General features: G+C 32.4%; 1 protein-coding gene across 1 annotated transcript; it reads left to right on the top strand.

Annotated features, from left to right (window-relative positions):
- Positions 1-1,360: 1,360 nt before the first annotated feature.
- On the top strand, positions 1,361-17,760 carry LOC145260647 (uncharacterized). Its single transcript, XM_080118984.1, has 3 exons — positions 1,361-2,346; positions 10,423-10,476; positions 16,634-17,760. The coding sequence occupies exons 1-3, from the start codon at positions 2,268-2,270 to the stop codon at positions 17,530-17,532; spliced, it is 1,032 nt and encodes a 343-aa protein (XP_079975110.1). The 5' UTR covers positions 1,361-2,267; the 3' UTR covers positions 17,533-17,760.
- The last annotated feature ends 5,169 nt before the right edge of the window (positions 17,761-22,929 follow it).

Below are 22,929 nucleotides of genomic sequence, written 5' to 3'. Positions count from 1 at the left end.
TTATATGGATGGTGAGAGTTGAAGTTTAGATATTGTCCAGTGAAAGTTGACTTTCAATATCAAATGACATAAACCCCTGATCTGTGTAAGTCTGTTTGTCACCATTCCATTACACAGAGGTTGACTACTTGGCATAACTACTAGAGATAATAGCTAGACTATCGCTATTCAAAGGGGCTTGTCTGGAGCCCATCTTGGAACATTGTTTTTGTCAAGTAGTTTGATCTTGACCTTGGATTTAAAAAAAAATTTTTTTTTTTTTTTTTTTTTTGTGCCAATGTGAAATTTATATCCTATTTGGTCAACTCAAGTAAAATTTATTGTGACCCCCCCCCCCAAAAAAAAAATAGCAATGGAATATCAAATAAAATCCATAGAAGCAGCATTACAAAAAGTTAACTCTGAGCTGGCACCTGTCTTTGCCCCGTCAGTCTCAAAAGGAGGAATTCAGAACTAACTCTCATCACCGAAAACTGTCTGTTCTGCTCAAAAGGCCGGCTCCGACGCTATTTCTTATCTTCTGGAATCTTTTCATTTATTAGCTTCTGACCTTTCTTAGTGGTCACCATTCGACCATTTAGAAACTGACTATTTGAAACAGCCACTAGTGATAAATGTTAGACTGTGTTCATTCAAAGAGGCTTATCTGGAGCCAATCTAGGAACATTACTTTTATCAAGTATGTTGCTTTCAACATAAATCTCAGCTTAAAGGTTCAATTTATTTGTCAATGTGAAATTTAAATCTGCTGTTTATTTTCAAATCATTTTCTGGGGTTGATTTGCAAAATGAGATCTTTGACTTCTGCAAACTAAAAGAAAAAAAACTTGAATTCTACAAAACATACCACTGAAAACCAGCTGCCTATGTTCTGCTTGAAGAACCAGCTCTAACTTACTCCACTTCCTATCTTCTGGAATCTTTTCATCCTTGCCTGATTTTGGCCATTGTTAGTGGTCACCATTTGACCACCCAGAAGCTGACTATTTAAGATATTTTTCTCAAGTAGGTTGGTCTCAGCAGGTGCACTTTATTTGTCAATGTGAAATTTAAATCTGTTTATTTTCAAATCAAGTTAAATTTATTAGCAAACCCCCCCCCCCCAAAAAAAAAACTAGCATTGGAGTCTCAAATGGAATCCTTTATTTAATCCATAGAGGCAGCATTTTCAGATAATTGCAACTCTGAGCTAGTAAGTTGGTCTTGGCATAAATCTATTTAAAAAGACACATTATTTTTATTTTTTTTTTTTTTAAATCATCTTTTTAGATTTTGTTTTTAATTTTATTAATGCTTTTATCTCCTACAGAAAAAGAAATAAAATTTTAGTTGTAAAGGAGATGAGGAGTTTTTTTTTTTTTTTTTTTTTTTTTTTCATGCGAGTTATTCTCCTTGCTGATCTTGATTCTTTTTGGTCATAATTGAAAAATGGTTCCATATTACTAATTGTCTGTACGGGAACACATAATTTTATTTTTAAATAAACTCTAGCAAAGCACATTTTTATGATGCCAATAACATGGTATGACGATAACAAATGAGAATCAAAGTTTGATGTGCCGATTTCAACTGCTGTTTACGTATGGCATTTAAAATTCAACAAGTTAACATATTAGATTAATTGAAAAGATTTTTTAACTCCATCTTTTTTTTTTTTTTAACGGGTAAAAATTTTGTCTCCAAACTAGACAATTTAAACAAGGTGACAAAAAGTATCTGGAACTGTCCAAAATAGCAATCTTATCAGCATGATTTTCTGTTTAAAGAGGCACTTATTTTATTTTATTGGATTTCGATTAATCTAAATATAATATATATTTAGATACGGTATATTTCAAAAACTACCAACAAAAGAAAGTATGTTTTAATCTGTCTGTTTAAAGAGGCACTTATTTTATTAAAACAAAACAAAAATTCTGTGCGGCCCAACTCACAATGAAAACTATTTTCATTTTCTTCGGCTAGGGATTTTTATCCTCAGCCCCCAAAACCAACAGATTATACTATTCCTGTAATGATTCCATCCTTAACTCCATCTTTTTGTCTTTTTTCAAACAGGTAAAAATTGTTTCGTCTCCAAACCAGACAATGGAAACAAGGTGACCGAAAATATCCAGAACTCGACTGTCCTGAATGTCGACACTATCATAATTCCAGTGATTCGTACCACCAAACCGTCTCACAACCAAACGGTCATTGAAGAAAATACCAGTCTCCCTCTTGTTTCTCAACCAAGTTCCAATAACCTTGTAGATTCACAAACCACCATGATTATTCTTATTTCTGCCGGCATCTCCCTTGCTGTCATCCTCGGGCTGGTGGTTGTTTACTTTATGTTTAAAAGTAGTAAGTATATATATTTATTGTAAGTGTAAAAAAAACAAATTTGATAAATACAGAGTGACTATATATTTTATTTTAACTTTTTTATTTTTGTGTACCTATAACAAAGCATATTTTAACTGAAGCATAGGGGCAAAATTTATAAGGGGAACGGAGAAACTAGTTGAGTTTTGTTGGATAGGGAGACATGGTGACGCACATTTGAAAGCACAGGTATGCACACACGCACATTCCAGATAGATTTTGTCTACATTCTTTTGTCCCATAAAAATGACCAGAATTGTAATTATCACCAAAAACAAACTGTTTACATTTCAGGTCAGGAGTTATGAATTGCACAATTCAAAATAGAAAGAAAGAAAAAAAAAAAAAAACAATGTAATATCTTAATATATATACATTTTCAGGAATGTCAATTTAAGAGGTAAAAAAAAAAAAAGAGACCAGACACAACGGCGAGTGTAACATCCTTGGCATCTCTCCCTTGTCATGGTGCACACACCAACCAACCCCTGCAAGTAATCGCTCTTTTTATTATTATATATATATATATATATATATATAAGGCAAAATGTGTGTTTGTATGTCTTGCAAAAACTTTGACAGAGGTGACTGATTTTCACAAAATCAATATCATTTTGAAGCTCGAGCCTTCAGACGACAAATATCAAAAAGTGGCTAAAAACATTTGCTCATCCTCAATGGGACATTTTTCTACAGGGATGGTAGCAAAAAATCGTTCCTTCATGACAAGTTAGCCATATATGCATGCGTAAAAAATTGTCTGTCTTGAATTAGTTTAAATATTAAAAAACAGGTACCCAATTTTGCTGATGATTAAGGATAAGGAGCAGTGTCGTTATCTTACGATTGCATGTTCGAATCGAGATGTAAGATTTTTTTTTTTTTTTTTTTTTTTTTGTCGATTTTTAAAATTTTAATATTGAAACAGGGTTATTTATGCCATTTTTTTACATTTTTTTTCATCACGTTCGCTGTTTTTTTTTTTTTTAAATTTTTTGTTTTTGTTTTTCCGATTTTAAAGTTTTAACATCGATATTTTTTATTTTTATTTTTTATTTTAGCACATTTAAACAGGGTTATCACGTTTGCTTATTCTTTATTTTCCATTTTGTTTTGATTTACCCCCCTACACACACACACACATACGCCTCCAAACACCTGAGCAACTCCAGTACGCCTTCCAGTGTGTGTGTGTGTATATATATATATAAAAATAAAAAGACAAAAGTGGCACGCACGTTTTTGTATGTCTAGCAAAAGCTTTTTGGAGGTGGGAGTCTTGAGGGAGTTACTATTTTTTTTACAACTTTTTATATACGCCCTAGATTATAATATCTACGATTTGCAAAGGGACGTTATGTCTACGTTTATTTTGATCAACTTTACTCTATTCCATCCTCTCGCGTGTTTGTTGGTCTTTTTCGTATAAATAAAGCAAAACTCACCGATGCAAAGGCTGCCTTTTGTGGCGGGACATCTTGAAAGCAATTAGCTTTGATCAATGTTGGGAAAACCCTTCATATCGGACGATTGCTATTCATTTGAGTTTCCCTAGATAATCATTGTAGTTTTTTTTTTTTTTTTTTTTTTTTTCAAATATTTTACAGAGTTTTTGTCCTTTTGTAAATCCATTTATCATTTTGTCCTTAATCACTTTTTTGTTTAAAGGCACCCCTCTTCTCATTCACGAAATAAGCAAAATTGCCGCAATACGATCAATCTCTTGTAAAATTTGATTTTCCTCTATAAAAAATCAAATTATGTGGAACATATTTTGGAGTGATTAAGAAAACTGATAACGTGCAACATGGTCGTACCAATTGAGATGGTGTTGTGTGACAATACTTGCTCATGATAGCCAGTAGAGTGAGATCAGACATTTCCAATGCTCTACGCTAGCACAGCACATTTTGACATTTCATTAAGGTTAAATTTATATATGTATGTATGTATGTATTAGTGATAAGATGATTCCATTATTTTTCTAAATTTCGTACTAAATTCTCAATTCAATGCCATCACCGATTCTGTACTAAATTTCCGATTCCAATACAATTACCGATTCTGATTCTTTATAAATCTCAAAATATTTGACTATAAAGTTATGTTTTTATGGTAATCATGAATAATATGTTAAATGTACAGATATTTTATTTTTATTGATAATTAAAAATCAATAGATTTGTAATTATTTCATCATTACTAAAAGATTTTGCTTTAAACAAAATCAAAAAAAAAAAAGAAAAAAAAAATTAGGCACAAATTTTTCAGATTCTAATACTGATTTTGATACTCCTAAAAGTTCTGATTTTTTTCGATTCCTGATTCCGATTAATCATCCCCACACACACACACACACACACACACACACACACACACACACACATATATATAGACAAAAGAATTGTTTTTGCCATTAGAAAATAGTTACAAAAGTTCAGATTTTTTTCCGGTTAATCGTCTCAACACCCACGTGCGCGCACACACACACACACATATATATATATATATGTTATATATATATATGTTATATATATATAATTTTTTTTTTTTTTTTTTTTTTTTAAATATTATTAATTAATAATTACTACGTGCATAAAAATCGAGCATAAACTTGGCAAGGACCCGGTGGTCCCGTGGTAAAACGCCAGACTACTTGTTGAGCCGTTGTAGGTTCGATCCTTGTCAATAAAAGTCTAGCAATACAGATAAAGAGTAAACTCTGAAACATGCACGTATATAGATGACTTGCTTTTATGCATGTAGTAATTATTAATTAATATATAAATAAAAAAAGTAAATACGTCCTAAAAATGTAAACAAAGGGCAAACAACTCGTTTCTTATAATATAAACGTTCAGGGAGCGAAGTAATAAGAAAGGAATTAATCGCTAATAAAAAAAAAATAAAAATTCAACAATCTTGTATATATAATAAATTTAATAGGTGAAATTAATTTCCCAAACTGAACAGTATTGAACCACTTTCGTTTCCTTACAAAGAGTCAAGTCAATATATAATGATTCGTCTTGTGTCTAGAATCCTTATTCCAATCTTGTTCAAAATCCATTACATTTTTATTCTAAATGTCTGAAGTATTTTAAAGGATTTTCAGGAAGCATAATATGGGCACAGTATTTAAAAACGCAAATACAGGGTAGAATGATAAAATTGTCACCCTGAAGACAACACTATAGTTTTAGTTTAAAACTCTTATTGAAAAAATCAATTCAGGTAACTTGATTATGTAGTAGAGCTGACATCTATTCAATGTAACCGCCTTCAGACTCAATCACTGCCTCGATACAGTATATATATATATATATATATATATATATATATATATATATGAAAGAAGCTGAAACATGAAATTAAATTTCAGACAATATGGAGTGTTTAGTATGCGTAATAGTGGATAAGCATGAAAACAAACTAGTAAAAATAAGACATCTCTTAAGCCAACCTTCTACAACAGAGATTATGATTGTGTTACATAATCAAAATATTGGTTAGTTTTCAAAGTGTGTTTGTGTCATTACTAGTTTGTTTTTATGCTTATCTAAAATTCCATATGCTTAACATTTTGCGTGTATCAAATGTCACCTTAAGTCAGGATTTACATTTAAAAAAAAAATAGTATACTTATTACTATATCGTCGCATTAATGTTAACATTTACGAATTGAATGTCCTTCATGTTAGCTTTGCGTTATATACATACTTTTTAAACACAAGTAAAAAAAAAATATAAAAAAATAAGTTAAACTTGCATATGTACACAAGGCATTGTTTTCTTGTATTTGTTTTTTGTTTTTTTTTCTTTTGGTATTTTCTTTTCAGTGATTTCCTGAAAAATCTGATTAAAAAATTAAAAAAAATTTTTGATTCTGATTTTTTGTTTCAACCTTTTTGTTGGTAAGCAGTTTAGTTTCTTGTCATAACTGCTCACATAAACAATCTGCCAATAACAACTGAAAAAAACATACTTTTTTAATTCTTTCTTTAATCTTGTTTTTCTTTTATTCTTTTTGTTTTAATGCTTCTATACTCATTGGTGTTATTTTTTGGTGTAATCACATATTCACTGAGACGAGCAACTTCCGGTTTTGTAAGTTGTCTGGTGTTGCCTAATCTGAATAAGATTTCTGATATCATCTACGAAATCCGAAATCCATTAACTTTTTATAGTCTAATTATTTTATGACAAATGCATTTTCTTTTCCCATTACGTTTATTGAATAAGGTTCCAGGCTTTTTTCATATGGACACTTTTATTGATAGTGCACACATGAAACTCTAGTCCCCTTCAAAGTAATCTCCTCTGGCTGCAATGCACTTGTTGTACCATTCCAACAACTTCTCGAATGCCCCATGGAAGTCCTTTTCTGTGAGCGTGTCAATGACCCTCGTCACAGCCTCTTTCATCTCAATTGTCTCATAACGACAGCCTCTAAGGTTTTCCTTGAGCTGAGGGAATAACCGAAAGTCACAGGGAGCAAGGTCTGGACTAAGGAGGGTGAGGAACTGTCTTGATGCTCATCTTGGTCAAATAGTCTGTGACACAGATGGAGTTATGGACTGGTGCATTCGTGCAAATCTTCCACATCTTTAGTTTCTCATGAATAATTGTGTGTACAATTCCCATACTAACATCAAACTGTGCACTTATTGTCTCTATAGAAACATGACAGTCTTTATCTATGAAAGTCTTTATTTGGCCAATCGGTTCTGGTGTATTAACTTCCTTACTCCTCCTGCACCTCTCATCATCCCTCACAGACTTCCTGCCTAGGAGTCACTCAAACATTTCCATTTAAATAACAGCTTTTGTAATGTAAGCGTAATGAAAGTATATTTTTTTTTATAAAGAAAATTTTTCGTAAATTCACTCCTTCAAGTGGTGTCCTGCCTGGTTCAAGCATTGACGACTATGACTCCATCTATCTCCCTCCCTCGAGGCGTTCGTGGATTCATTGTTGCTCATTATTCACAAACCCATTCATGCTGTTTTCTCGGAAGTGTTTTTGATGTATTGCCACAACTTTCTTTGCAGTTAAACAGATAAGTCGCAGTTTCTTTCTGTCCAAGCAGTGACCATACTGGCCGATTGTCCTGACCATCGTACGCAACGAGATACAAAACTATAAACAGAATTATTCCTTATTGCTTCTGCATCACATCAGTTGCTTCCCATGACCTCGCATTACCCTGATGGGATGGGGGTGAAGTGGGTTCTCGACTTTGCCCAAGGGTCTCCCCTCCCACAGACTAGCAGAGGGAAAGGGACTCTTAACTTTCTCCTTTAACAGTAGTGCTGTCCCGCCACACTATACAATGCCTGGTATTCCCAAATGGTCACCCATCTGGTATTAGCCAGGCTCATTGTTGCTTAACTTCAATGATCTGGCGAGAGCCGATGTGTTTATGCAATTATGCCATATTTTTGTAAATAAATCTCTAAAAAAAAAAAAAAAGATTATACCTATGAACATTGGTACTCATTTTTTTTTTATGAATATTTAAACACGATAGTTTTTATGAATATTTAAACACGATAATTTTTATGAATATTTAAACGCGATAAATTTTTATGAATATTTAAACACCTTAATTTGATTTTCTTAAAAAAAATATGATTTAATCAAAGCTTAGCATTTATTATCACTGGGGTGAGGGGGGGAGACAATAATTGTCACTTTACATAAATTTTATTTTTAAAATATGCTATTTTTCTTCTATTATTTTTGATGGGTCACTGTTTATAAAGACTAATATCCACTAGAGGATAAGATTTAATGAGATTGATGGATTTATTGCATAAAATGTTTTTTTTATATATAAAGTTCTTCATTTTAGAGACCATAAACAAATATTAAATATCTTTTTGTATATATATATATATACACATATTTTTTTTTTTTTTTTTTTTTTTTTTTTTTTTTCGGACTGTTATTCTCATCTTAGTTGTTTCATCATGTTTCGGCCAACTTATCCTCTGGCCTTCTTCAGTTTCTACAGTTCAAGGTGAGCATTGTAGATAGCGGTTTCAATCCTACTCAAAGCAGGCCAGATGATTAGTTGGCTAAAAAATGTGAAACAACCACTATGGAAGGCAGTAATTACTGGGAATACAGTTAAGAGACTCAGCATTCCTATCCCATCGCAGTAAACCACCTGAAGACAAGAGGATATGTTGGCCGAAACATAGTGAAACAACTATGAAAATGAAAATAATAGTCCGCAAAAAAAAAAATGAATACACAAATTATGAAAACTTCATCTCAAAGAATTCAAAAACTAAAAATAAAATCTTTTCTTCGATGCTTTGTCGCGTTTTTCTTCGGCTGCAAAACGCTTCACATGACTTTCAACTGACATAACCAATTTCATTAATTTTTTTTTTTTTTAATCCTAATAACGTCTTATTTCTAAGTTTTAAATAATTTGACTAATATATTAACTGCTGGGTTAAAAACTAAATAATTTAAGCAATTTTGGCAACAATTATGCTTTTAAAAAATGGCTAGCTGCTATACAGAATTTTCGTTAAAAAAAAAAATTTTTTTTAATGGTTATCTTAGAAATTATTTAACACTAATATAAATATTAATACAAAAAAGTTTTACTAAATAAAAATGTTTTTAATTGCTGTCTCAGGGGTGAGAGTGGCAGTTAGTGACTGCTACCTAAGATTTTATGTTGGTGTGAAAACAATTTGCACATATAATCATGATTTTTACATATATCATAAATCTTGTCATATTTACTGCCTACCATCATCACATTCAGTTTGCTGTCTACTTCATATGCTGGCATGTGTTGGACAGCTTTTAGAAATTGGCCTCTAAAGTAACTTTTTGGTGAGGTATTTATTTTTATCCCACTTTTTCAAATCTATCCTTGTTACTTCCATGTCACCTTGACCTTTCCCTACTAACTGACCCTGCTACCTCAACTGTTCTACATCTGATAACCAAAGAACTTTCATCCATTCTTTAAATGTGGCAATACCACAGAAGTTTTCTGTTTCTGTAGACACTCCTATACTATCTAAATGCCAACATGTGAAAGACGTTAAACCAAATATGATGATGGGTAAATAGCAGTTTGTGTTAAATTACTCTTGTACAGTAGTTATTTAATTCAAATTTACAAAAGAGTTGAAATGTCATAAAACACAAAATCAATTAATCATTTCCTGTTTGTATTTTGCATTGCTGTGGGTGTTGTGTGTTGGTATTTTGCATTACTGTGGGTGTTGTATGTTGGTATTTTGCATTACTGCGGGTGTTGTATGTTGGTATTTTGCATTACTGCGGGGTTGTATGTTGGTATTTTGCATTACTGCGGGGTTGTATGTTGGTATTTTGCATTACTGCGGGTGTTGTATGTTGGTATTTTGCATTACTGCGGGTGTTGTATGTTGGTATTTTGCATTACTGCGGTGTTGTATGTTGGTATTTTGCATTACTGCGGGTGTTGTATGTTGGTATTTTGCAGTACTGCGGGTGTTGTATGTTGGTATTTTGCAGTACTGCGGGTGTTGTATGTTGGTATTTTGCAGTACTGCGGGTGTTGTATGTTGGTATTTTGCATTACTGCGGGTGTTGTGTGCATACAAACTACTTGAAACACTGAGCGTGTAAGGCATCCCACCAATATCTAGCTTCTCTCTAGTTTACTGCCACAAACCCATTTGATTATGACACGGCCGTTATGCTAAAATTATTGCAAGTCAGAAGCTTTGGGGGCCTATATCTCGCTGCTATGGCAGGTGGCAAAAACAACCTTATTCAATCCTGAAAGAAATGTCTCTCGACGTAACTATTGACAACAGCTTCCTGAACCTTCTCCGAGTAACTTAACAGCAAGAATTGATAGCATGTTCACAGCCATAATTCAATGTAGTGGGTTCATTATTTAATGTTAATAAAATTATTCATTTGTTTTTGTTGAACTATTTTGTATCGTTTTTAAACAAGTCAATAGTGATGTTATTGCTTCGACTTTTTCGGTGTTGAACACTTTCTGATGAATGCCTTTGGATTACTTGCAGGAAGCACTTCATCAACTGGAATCTTTCAGAATTATAACAACCTGGTTCCAGAAGGTAAGAAAACTAAATGATTCAAATTTATTTTTTATATGAATATTTTAACTATAGATCTACATGAATAATAAATGTAAATATTGGCGAAGTAGTTTTTAGTCAATTTTTTTATACATATCCACAATGTATATCCACGTACGTGTGTGTATGTATGGATATATATATATATATGAATGAACCCTTTTTTGGGGTCAACGGCCAACTAGCACCGTGTGTTTGTGTGTATGTATGTGTGTGCTGGGGTGCAGAGGGCTCCCATAAGCCATGGTGAAGGCAACCTTTCTAGGAGAAGCAAATCTCTGATTTAAAAAACCATAAAGTGGGAAACCAGTACTCGCAGTAAGCTGGTCTGCAGTTTAACTTGTTGCTGGCTATCTTGTTCTTGCTTGTTGCTGAATCTCAACATCTTGAACCGAGAGAGAGACTTAGCTGTCGTACAAAGCTAAGACTCTGTAACATCATCTGTATATAGATACTCCCTCAGGCATTTGTCTATAAAAATGGTCCTGTGGCAATGGAAGTCATTTGCGGGCTCATGGACTTTAAGTGTCTGAGGGAGTGGTACTCGTCTAACAAGACGTTGCAATCATCATATATATATATATATATATATATATATATATATATATATATATATACTTGTTTATTGTTATATAAACATGGTCACATCCTGCTGCTACAAATAGCCACTTGTTTCAATCAAACAACAGATATCATCAGGCAGCGACTTGACGATTCAAAAGTTCAATGAATAATTCATAATGAGATTATTCATTGAACTTTTGAATAGTCAAGTCGCTGCCTGATGATATCTGTTGTTTGATTGAAACAAGTGGCTATTTGTAGCAGCAGGATGTGACCATGTTTATATAACAATAAACAAGTATTATCAGCTCTTTTTATTGAGCACTATCTAACAACCTCGTTGAATTCATTAGTCCATTACTTTTGAATAAAAAACCCCGAGTATATATATATATATATGGAGAGCCAGAAAGAATTAGAAAATTTCTTTAAGAGGACACTTATCAGGATAATGCTGAGCTTAACAAGTTGAGGTGGAGCTTATGTAGAAGATAAATAATAAAAGGACAATATAAAAATATATACTAATGCATATAAATATAGTTCAACATGGAGATTACATCAATTACGAGTGTAGAATAAGTAAACTCTTTATACCTAGGTATTTCGAAGCCTAATGCTTCTCATCAGAAGAGCAGAGGAGGTGCTAGATAACATATTAGAGATGCAATTTCTAGTGATAACTACATTAGGAATGAAATAATGAGGTGTGAGAGGAAAAGGGTTATATATTGAAAATGTGGAGGGAGGAGGATAGAACAAGGAGTTTTCCATGGTAGGTTATCGGGTATGTGTTGCCCATATGCTGAGATGTGCCTTTTAATATCGAGAAAACAATAGAGAAAGGGAGTAAAGGTTTTTCCTGCACTCTTAATTGATGTCATCTTCCTATTGAATTAGGTCCTGGATATGACCTTAAACTATATCCAGTGGTGAGGCCCCAGCTTGTGGGCTTTGGGGAGTGTAGAGCCACCCTTTAATTACCATTGCTCCCAGGTCCACTCTGACCCGGAGTGGAAGTACCTGTTAGAGTCCCAACTATGGGTTAAATAGAAACCAACTTGAAAGCAACAAGTATATTCTATGAAAAAATTTTTCTTCCGAATCTTTGGATTCGGCCTCAAATAACCCGAAAAGGGTTGATATGCCGCAAAACAACCAACCTATTGAATTAATGATTAAATTTATATGCATTAATATATATATTTGTTATTCTTTTATTATTTATCTTATATATGACAGGACGGTAAGTAAACTCCCTGCTTTAAATTTCAAGACTTTTCTATCATCTTGGTCTCTTCATAACTTCATCTGACCAGGGTGAATTTAGTAGTTATCTTCATTACTGCCTCTTTGTTTGTCCTATCGGCGGAGTAACGAATTTGCAAACAGCAACCTCATGAAGAGATGTAACTCCCTCATTCCACCTCATGGAAACTGGGCCACCTGTAGGTCATGGGTGATGGCCTTTGATGACTGAAGACATTATCTTCTTGGTTGAGGCATTTTTCCACTTTGGCTCTTACTTCAGCTCGACGGAAGATTGGAGACGCTTGATCTGATCAATTGGATAGTCATGTTATTCCTTAGTATCTAGAAGTTCATCCCCAACCGTATTATTCAATCTGATTCTTCAAAAATTCAAAACCTTATTTCTAGGGGTTTTTTTTTTTTTTCTATTTTCTTATGGAAATATTGTAGTCAGCTGGGAAGTAGTCCCACAGTACGGTTTGACAGACAAGTAGTTTTTGGAAACAAATTTTGCTCATGGTTTAAAGAGTGAATCACGTACACATGCACTCATTTTTATAGATTTTACGTTTTTCACTGCTGTTCAGCCTATGAAAACTCTGGTCTATTTATAATTTAGCATTCAATTTAAAACTTAATTTGTGTAAAATGTTTGGCTTCTATTTTTGGATGCAATGATTAATTTATTGATGAGGATGACAACATCCATTGGGTGATAAAACAAATACTGGCTGACAAAAGGAGAGTGGACCTGTTAATTCACCCATGTCCATTCGTCTGTCCGCACTTTTCTCAATAACTACACCTTGGAATTTTTAAAAATTTTGCACACACATTAAACATGATATGAGTAAAAAAAGTAATAGAACGGATCTTCCGGGAAAACTCCACTGCCCCCTTAGGGGTGCCTTTTGGGTTAAAATGGCTAAAATTAACACTTTTGTGCTTATTAAAAAAAATTGACGTCTTGGATGTTTTTTATAAAATTTTCTGAAAAGTTGTAACTGATTTCGATATAATTTTGATGGACTTTGTAATTTCTTTTTTGGCATGGTGCAGAACTCAAATCTGCATATGTGAAGGCCTAAAACTGCACTGTTTGGTCGTTTTCACCAGGATTTGACGTTCCCTGGGGACTTTTATAGCTAAATGGGGGGGGGGTAATGCTGAACTTGGTCATTTTTTTTATGCATGTGCACTCTTGTGTATGCTTCACTTGTTCTCTTGGTGATTTTTCCTCGATGGCTTCACACTCACCGAATTTTAACCTCCCCTAGATTTTATCTGTAAGGTCATCTTAAAGATAATTTCTATCGAACTATTATAATTCTCAAGTGAAATCAAAAATTCTGGTCAGTAGTTGACGAGGAGAGGGGGGTATATTATGAGGCTTGGAATGGTTTTACTTGCACATGTGACATCTGTAAAAGCTGTTAACTTCTCCAATGTTTGATTAATTGATTGAAGACCACATAGAGAGACGCAACAGAAGGAGAAGAAACCTGGCTTATTCAAACAATTACACATAAAAGAGGATTTTGTTTACGCCAAAAAAAAAAAAAAAGGAAAAAAAAACTCGCTTTGAATAACAATGTAAATTGTATAACATAAAACCATTTTCAGGCGACTATAAAATCCTTAAAAAATAAAATCTTGTTTTTCTACCAGTTTATTGATTTTCTTTGAAACGCATAAAAAATGTCACTTTATTGAATAAATTTTTCAATTAATCTTCAAGACATGAGCAGTTGTTTTTTATTGTCCTTCACAGATGTTTTTTTTTGTTTGTTTTTTTTACTAAGTAATATATACTATGCACACACACACACATATATATATATATATATATATATATATATAATTGCAATGTCTTGTTAGACGCATGCTACTTCCTCAGTCACTAAAAGTCCATCTGCTCAAAGATGACTTTTCAGCTCTGCCAGCAACTTGCACACCTTCAAGCAGACATGACACTGAAAACGTTCATTGATTTGAATAAAACTAACAGCTTTATTATCGTGCACTTTTTTGTGATTAACAAAACCTGCCTTAGACAACAGAGCCCGGTCACATACCTCACAGATCCAAAGATCTCCATGATTTGGTGGCAGGATTTGGCATTTCCTACATTCTCTCTTGAGCTTTGCTCGGTCTATTTTGGCTGCTTCAAAGTGTTCTGCGTATCAGTGTCCTCCACTGCTTGGATCATGGTAGGGATTCCCAACTGTCAACAGGAATATGAAAGCTCACCAATCTCATTCAAACACTACCGTATTTGAATATGTTCAAGTAGCAGTTTTAGTCATTTAGAACTGCTTCACCGCTAAATCATTTTTCAACCAAAATTCAAACAATTATTACAATTTATAGATCACCTTCTCAGCTATTGTAAAAAAAAAAAATTTTTCAATTTTCATTCAGTAAAACAAAAGTTCTGATGAATTTACTGCTGTTCAAAATCGTAAAAGAACTTAAGGTGAGCAACTTTTTTTTTTTTTTTACTGGTTTCCATAGCAACCATGTCGCTTCAGCAACTACTGTTGCTACCAATTCATTGCTCTTGTGAAAAGAGAAGTAACAAGTGAAACAGAAAGCATGAAAGGGAGATAATTGAGAGGATTTTATTGAAAGCAGACGACTGCCTTACATTGTTATTACATATGTGTATGTTATGTTTATGGGGCAAAAAATAATACTTGAAAAATCATGGATTAGAATAGAAAACTGCGAGCATGAAAAGTAATATGGTTAAGCTTAAACATGGAAAAGTAAAGGACTAGTTGTTAAAATTGGAAAATAAAAGGACAAGATATTCTAGCATTAAGAATTGATTATATAATGTTATACATTGAATTTTTAAAAAATTTCTTAATGCTGCAATATTTTAAGTTATAAATCTATATATCTATATCTGCAAAAGTGTCTGTCTGTGTACATTTCCCTACGCAATAACCCTATCAATTTTTAGTCTACAGGCTCAAAATTTGATATACAGGGTACTGAGATTTGAGAAAATTTTCGGCCAGAAATTTGGCTGTTAAGGGGTCAAAGTTCAACAATGTGACATTTGAGAACTCTACCAAACTCCTCAGCCAATTTTGGGTCTAAACACTTGAAATTTTAGATATAGGTTCCTTTGATATGGATCAAAGTTAATAAGTTGATTTGAGCCCAAAACAATAAATGTTAAGGGGTCATAATAGAGGTCAAAGTAAAAAAAAAATTGACCTTTTTTTTTGTTTGTTTGTTTTTTTTTGTTTGTTTTTTTTTTTAAATTTTTGGTCAACATACACCTCCAAACATCCAGGCAACGCCAGGCTTAAATGCTAGTTTAATTATATTTTTTATAGAATATCTTGTCCTTTTCTTTTCCAATTTTAACTAGTCCTTTATTTTTTCATGTTTAAGCTTAACCATATTACTTCTCATGCATTTTTCTATTGTAATATATATATATATATATATATAATCAAAATCTACTATTATATAAAAGTCACTTTGTGTGCGAGTTCATTCCTCATAGGTTCCGAAACAGTTGAGCCTATTTTTTTGCAAATTCCACAGAAAGGTAAGTTATATATCTGGCAGTGTTCTTAATCCACTGGGCAAATTATTCCTTGTGATATAAAATAATCAATAGAGGATGAATTCTATAATACATATGCAATCTGCATAAATTAAAATATCATGTGTATTGTATGACCGGACAATGCCAGCCTGCCAGCTAATCTATAATATAAATCTCACCTATCTGTTTAAATGTATGTTTGTATGTTGGACAATTAGCTAAAAACATTAATTTCTTCACCCTCAGCTGGGCACTTTTCTATGGGGAGGGGTCACGTTTTTTGCCAATATTTTCGAAAGTCATCCCCTCTTTTCGATTGACTAGTTTTAATTTAAACCTACGTCACTTCCGGTTTAGCAATGGACACAACAGCAAAGACATTACATTTTGTTTTTTCTTTTTCCTTCACATTCTTTGTCTCCTACACGGTATGGGTTCAAGCCTGCCTGCCTGCCTACTACCACTTTTTTTTTTTTTTTTTTTTTTTTTTTGCTCAACGCACACCTCCAAACACCTGGGCAATACCGGACACCCATCTAATATATATATATATTATATATAAATAAACTATTAAAATGGAATTCATGGATTTATTCACTAAATATACCAGAGTTGAAAGTTTTTCGGCATGTGTGCTTGTTTAGCCAATTTTTATTTTATTTATTTTTTCTTTGAAGAATTTATCCATGGAACTTTCATCTCTCCAATTACTCTTTTGTGTTAACAATTCCTTTTCTCTTTTTGTTCTTCCAGATGACACATTGGCTACCAAGAATGTTCTTCTGCTTTTTTCCAACGATCATGATTTTCACTACAATGTCGTCAACTGCCTTACTTCCTGCCTGGAGAACCATTTCAAATGTCACATCTTATATGCACCTTGCATCACCGAGAAGGGCATCCTGCAATGGCTTCACAAAATGGTAGCAGAATGTGACATTGTCTTATTGCTGCATTCCGAGAGCGTGAAACGGCAGTGCGATGCTTGGCGGGTCGGCAAGGAATACAGCCAACTTCGGGACGACCCTAATGAGAGCACACTAATGCCTATTCTCGCTCATTTACAAGCCTGCCCTAAAGTTCAGCCATACTATTCAAAATTTGTTTCCTGTCACATGAAACACTTGGCACCAAAGTACATCCTCCACGAATTCCCGTCGAGAGAAAACTTTGCCCTCATGAAGGATCTGAAAGAGCTCGTATGTCGCCTACATCAGTTGCCGCATAACAGCAACCTGAAGAAAGCATTTAAAGTCACTTTGGATACTTACCACAACACGCCGAAAGGTCAGAGCTTGATTCAAGCTATCGATCGAGCAGCAAAATTCGAAGAGAACGAGGATTGGTTCTTCGACAAATACAAATGCTCGGAATACTGCACGGAAAGTACGACAGCAGACAAATGCAATTGCACATCTATCTTTATCACAGACTATCAGAATGGAGGACTTGATTACCTCAAAGCCCCTGGTGATAATCGGAACGATCTTCGTTTACCGAAGCCTTACTTCAATGACATAACGTCAGTGTCGGACATTTCTCACTGCAGCACGATGTTGGCAGATATAAACGAACGAAACGATCGTAGTATGAAAAATCGGAACAGCTTCCTCGAAACTTTACCTGATGATGCCCATGATCTAAGCATGTGAATGTTTGCGGATGGCGAACCATCTTGCATCATGATATGGAATAAGACGGAACCTTTGGAAATCTGTTTTATTCCTTATATCAAATATATATATGAAAAATGTCTTAACTCCTGCTTTCATAAACTTCTAGGTGTACAGCCATATTATGATCGAGGAGGGGAAAGACATCAGAAGGTGTGCATGCTGCTTTTTGAAAGTAAAAATAGACAAAACAAGAAATAAAGAAAATAGGGCATCCTTCATCTGAGCAAATGTGATGAGGCAGGGCTGACCAAACTTGAATGCGTCTAACATTTTGTCACACAGCATCAAAACTAATATATTCATTGCTTTTAATCCATCCAATTCCCTTTTTTTTCCCCCTCTTTGTGGATTTATCTCCCTTGTTGGAATAATTACTCAATGAACAGCGAGATGATTGGAGTCCATCTGTTAGACGTAGATTCTTGACTTTTCATTGGTTTTCAACTTACGAGGAAATGGATCTCTTTTATTTCTGTTCTTTTAGGCTGTGCAACTGCCCCAATATTTCTCTTGGTTTTTAATCTTTAAATTAGAAATTATGTCAAAAATTGGGCAGATATTTTTGAAGAGTGATCAAAGTTGAAGAGTGATGGCAAAATCCCGGAATGTAGTGGCAACGGTTTTTTATTTATTTTTATAACTAATGGGCCTCATAAGATATTGCTAATTATGAATTGGCAGTAGTGCGAGACTTTTCTGTTCAGGGAATTAATTTTACTGATCTAGAAACGAGTAGTCTTCTAGCGTGTGTGTTATTCGGTTTCAATCTATGGCCCGTTCTTACACAATAAGTTAACAACATAAAGATAACAGTAATGAAAAAACTTTATTAACTGAAGAGCAGTCAGTAAAGGGAGACAATCTGGCTGTGTATGTAACCGTGTGAGAAACTAGAAAACATTGTCACACAATTTTCTTATTGACCAGCTTCAACCAGGATCAAATTCTAAATTTGAAAATTGTGTACTTGAGCAATGTCACCTCGGATTTGTTCCTTAAATTATATTTGTCTTTGTGAATACCCCCCCCCCATAGTACAGCATAATGAGTTAATACCTCATCTGGCAAAATTCACAAGCCCTCTGAAATATTATACTGTTGTAGCATAGCCAGAAAACTTATATAATCTATAAACATTGAATGAACAGATAAAACCGTTTTTAGAATTTAGAATACATTAAAAATGCAAAATATTTTATTAAAAGGAAGAAAAATAAGATTCAATTTTTTTATTTTTTGAAAGTTGAAATATTTCTGATATATTTCGAACCACAACAAATCCGTCTTCAGAGAGTGAAAGATTTTATTGTATTTTATTTTATTTTTTATTTTTTTATTTTTTGCAAGAAAAATCCTTACGTTGTTAAATCTAAGGCCTGCTGCTGCTGTTAACACAAGGTGTAAACAAACTTTTAATTTGTGAGCATTTTAGCACGTGTTCGCTTAAACATATGAAATGAGTTCATTTACACCTTGTGCCTTTTCAGCAGCAGCAGCAGTATACGTTGGATTTGATAACATAAGAATTTTACATGCAAGGAAAAAAATATAGGCAATAGAAATCTTTCACTCTCTGGAGATGGACTGGTTACGGTCCAAAATATATCGGAAATATTTCAACTTGAAAAAAAAAAAAAAAGAACAGAAAGAAATTGAATTAAATTTTTCTTTGTTTTAATAAAATATTTTGCATTTTATGTGTTTTCTAAAAGCAGTCCTACTTGCTTATTCAATGTTTTTTTAAATTCTTGATAATGCTTCCAAGAGTTTTAATACCAATTCTCTCTCATATATATATATATATATATATATATATATATATAGTGTTATAATGGAATAAATCCAGAGGAAATCCGGGTATGAGAGCTCAATGTGGTAAACAGAGCAATAACATAAAAATATAACACGGAAATTACATAATTGTCGATGCAATAATTTATTTCAACCTTATGGTATTTTCAAGCATCTAAATCAGACAATTACATTTTTGGTATCAAAAATGTAATTGTCTGATTTAGATGCTTGAAAATACCATAAGGTTGAAATAAATTATTGCATCGACAATTATGTAATTTCCGTGTTATAATTTATATATATATATATATATATATATATTAGTCTGAAGAAGCTTTGAATAAAAAAATGCAAAAATAAAGAATGCAGTTTAAATTCCCGGAAGGAAAAAAATATATTAACTTTAACCTATCGCAGTCTTAGCACCTACATAATCAGACTTTTAAAATGTTTATAATGACCAAGGAGAATTCATTTGTATAAGGATGAAGAAAGAAAAAAAGCCTTTACTAAAATTGTTAAATAGAAATAAATAAGCCGATTTCGCAGAAGTCTTCAATTTTAAAACAGAATTTAACTACATGAGGATGAAAAGAGAAAACCTTAACTAAAATTTTGTAAATAGAAAGCGGGGATATATATATATATATGTATATATATATATATATGAGAGAGAGATAGTTTTCACAAAATTAAGACAACAAAGATCGGATTGATAACAATGAGTGCATTTTCCTTGTATGTTACAATCATTTTGTGACCATCGGACAATTTCAAACCTTATATCATTTGAAAATATTCAAGAACTGCATTTCTTCTGACTACTTGTTGCTATCAATCCGATCTTCATTGTCTTGATTTTGTGAAAACTATATGAATGCTCGATTACAAAAACTGGTAATTTTGAAGCTTACAAATTAAGTCACCTTATACTGACTTTAAATTTATTAATATACGAACAATTACCATTTCTTGATTATATGAACGTAATAAAATTCGCAATATTATAAATAAGATATATATACACACACTTAGTGCAGACCCTGTATAATTTTCTTGGGGATTCAATGCTCTATCCCCTTGGACTGAAAGAGTTATCTAGCTTTAGCTAAAACGATAGCCAACCATAATTGAACTGAATTTTTCTTAATCAGACTTTTTTTACTCCTAATTTAATCTTGCCCAATAATAAGGTTGTCTTTTAGATTTATATTCTTTATAGTAAAATGGAAATTTGAATTTTTTTTTTTTTTTAGTGTGTGCTTTTATTTTTCGTTTCCATCAATGAGGAGACCATTCTGACAATTTCGTCAACCAATTTTTTTTTTTTTTTTTTTTCTGTTGGTCACAGCCGGTACTGTGAATATTCAGATATAAAATCCCGTCCCTCTCTGTCTATTTCCCCGCTTTCTCTCAAGACAGGACATTTATCCACAGGGTTTATTAATCGCTTTCTTTTGTCCGTTTAGTTCAGTGCTTCTAATCACTTTTTTTTTTTATATCTTTTTTCATTTTTTTTTCTTACACCTTTTCTTTTTTTTTTTTTCATTTTCATCTCGTTTTCTTTCAGTTCTTTCTTCCTTCATTCCCATCCCATTTTCTTTTTTCTATCCTTTTGCTTTATTTATTTAACCCTAACTCTATACAAACACTTTTACTCCATACACCCCGTAACCAGGAGAACAGTGGTGAACATTTGAGCTATATTTGTTGCAAGTGTGGATCGAAGCGATTTTTTTTTTTTTTTTTTTTTTTTTTTTTTTTTTTTTTTTTTAAATATAAAAGCACCCAACTACAAATATTTTTAAGAAAAAAAATCCTGTTTCTGTTTTTTAATCGCCATAGAACATTCTAGTCATCTTCGGTGTAGCAGTATTTGAACATTGTATATTTAACCAAAAAAAAAAAATGGGGAGTGTTGAAACTCCCATCCACACGCCTCTACATGTGAGTGTTTATCATCTCTTGTATTTTTAAAGCATCACAGATGGTGACACGGACACAAACTGCAGAAACTTACAGTTGTAAAATAATTGATTATAAAAAAAAATGAGAGGGAAGTGATATTTGTAAAATAATTGATTTTTTTTTTGTTTATATATATGTGCATAATTTTTTTTTTTTTTTTTTTTATTGTTCAAATTTTCATTTTATGTGTTTTTTTTTTTTTTTTTCATTTTTCATGCTTTTTTTAATTTTGCGGTTACTATATTTCTTTTTGCATTTTTTTTTTTTTTTTTTTTTCATCGTTTGTTGGTTTCATTTTCACATTTTTGTTTTTGTCTACATCGGTCGTAAAAAAAAAAAAATGCATAATGTTTTTAAAGAAATCGTTTTTATTTCCATAATTTTATTTTTTACATGTTTGCCTCGGATTTATTTTCAAAATCTATTTTAGTGATTTAAAATGATTTTTTTTTTTTTTTTTTTTTTTATAAATTTGGAAGCTTTGGAATTGGAAAATGAAATCGTAGGTATTTTTATCATTTAAAAAAAATTTTAACATGCATGTATGTGTGCGAGATATATATATCTCAGAAAGTAAATCCTTAAAGCTAAACTTATCAAGATAAGAAAAGCTCAACACTATTAAGAGGAGCAAACAATAATATTAAATGAAAGCCGAGGAATAAAAGTTATAACTTTACTATATCGTCAGAACAATTAGGAAAAGTTAAGGGGAAAATTAAAAACTTTTCCTTATTGTTCTGATGATGTAATAATGTTATAACTTTTATTCCTCGTCTTTCATTTAACTTAAAACTGACATTTTTTTTTTTTCTTCAAAAATGCTCAATACAAAGAATTTTACAAATTATGTAAGCGTTATAACACCCTACATGGATTAACTTGCATTTTGGTGTTAGTACATTAGTTACTGTTATGATGTAGCATCGAAATGCAGGTTAATTTTCAATTAGGTTGTTCTAATGTTTATATAATTTCAAAGATATTAATGAAACTAATAATGAAAAAAGAAAAACCGAAAATTGTTCGTATATATGTACACACACACACACACACACACACACTTCGTTTTTACTATTCTAAGACTTTCTCAAGATGATGAAATGTGGAAAAATTATCCCAAAGAGGATGTTTATATAAATACTAGACTACCTGCGACCCGTTGGGTCAGTATGTTATATTAGCTATGGAATTAATGTATGAGCGTGACACTTGTGATGTAAAGAAAATAGTTTTTTGTGACATAACAGAAACATTTCTATGAAAGTATATTAAAATGAAAAAGAATATAGATAGATTTGAGTCGTTCTGTTCATAATTGTTTATTTTTGAAAAAAAAAAACAAAAAAACAATCTTATAGCCATTGAATTAGAAGTGGTTTGCCATACTTATAGGTAAATGTGTGCTGAACAGATGCCATAATACTTAGTTAAATTCAAATTTTGATATATCTTTTAATTTAAAAGTGAAAGAAACAAACAATTGGGACGCTGAAAACGTACACAGTAAAACAATACGTTTTATTGTTGCGTTGATTATTTGTTTATGTACGCATGCGCAAACAGAAGTCGTAAAACGGATGTTGGGTTACAACACCCGTTACAAGGTCA

The sequence above is a fragment of the Euprymna scolopes genome, chromosome 36, assembly GCF_053919585.1.
Source record: "Euprymna scolopes isolate OS-2025 chromosome 36, ASM5391958v1, whole genome shotgun sequence".
Lineage (NCBI taxonomy): Eukaryota > Metazoa > Mollusca > Cephalopoda > Sepiida > Sepiolidae > Euprymna > Euprymna scolopes.
The sequence above is the reverse complement of the archived record's forward strand: the minus strand, read 5'-3'. Positions and strand labels throughout refer to the sequence as shown.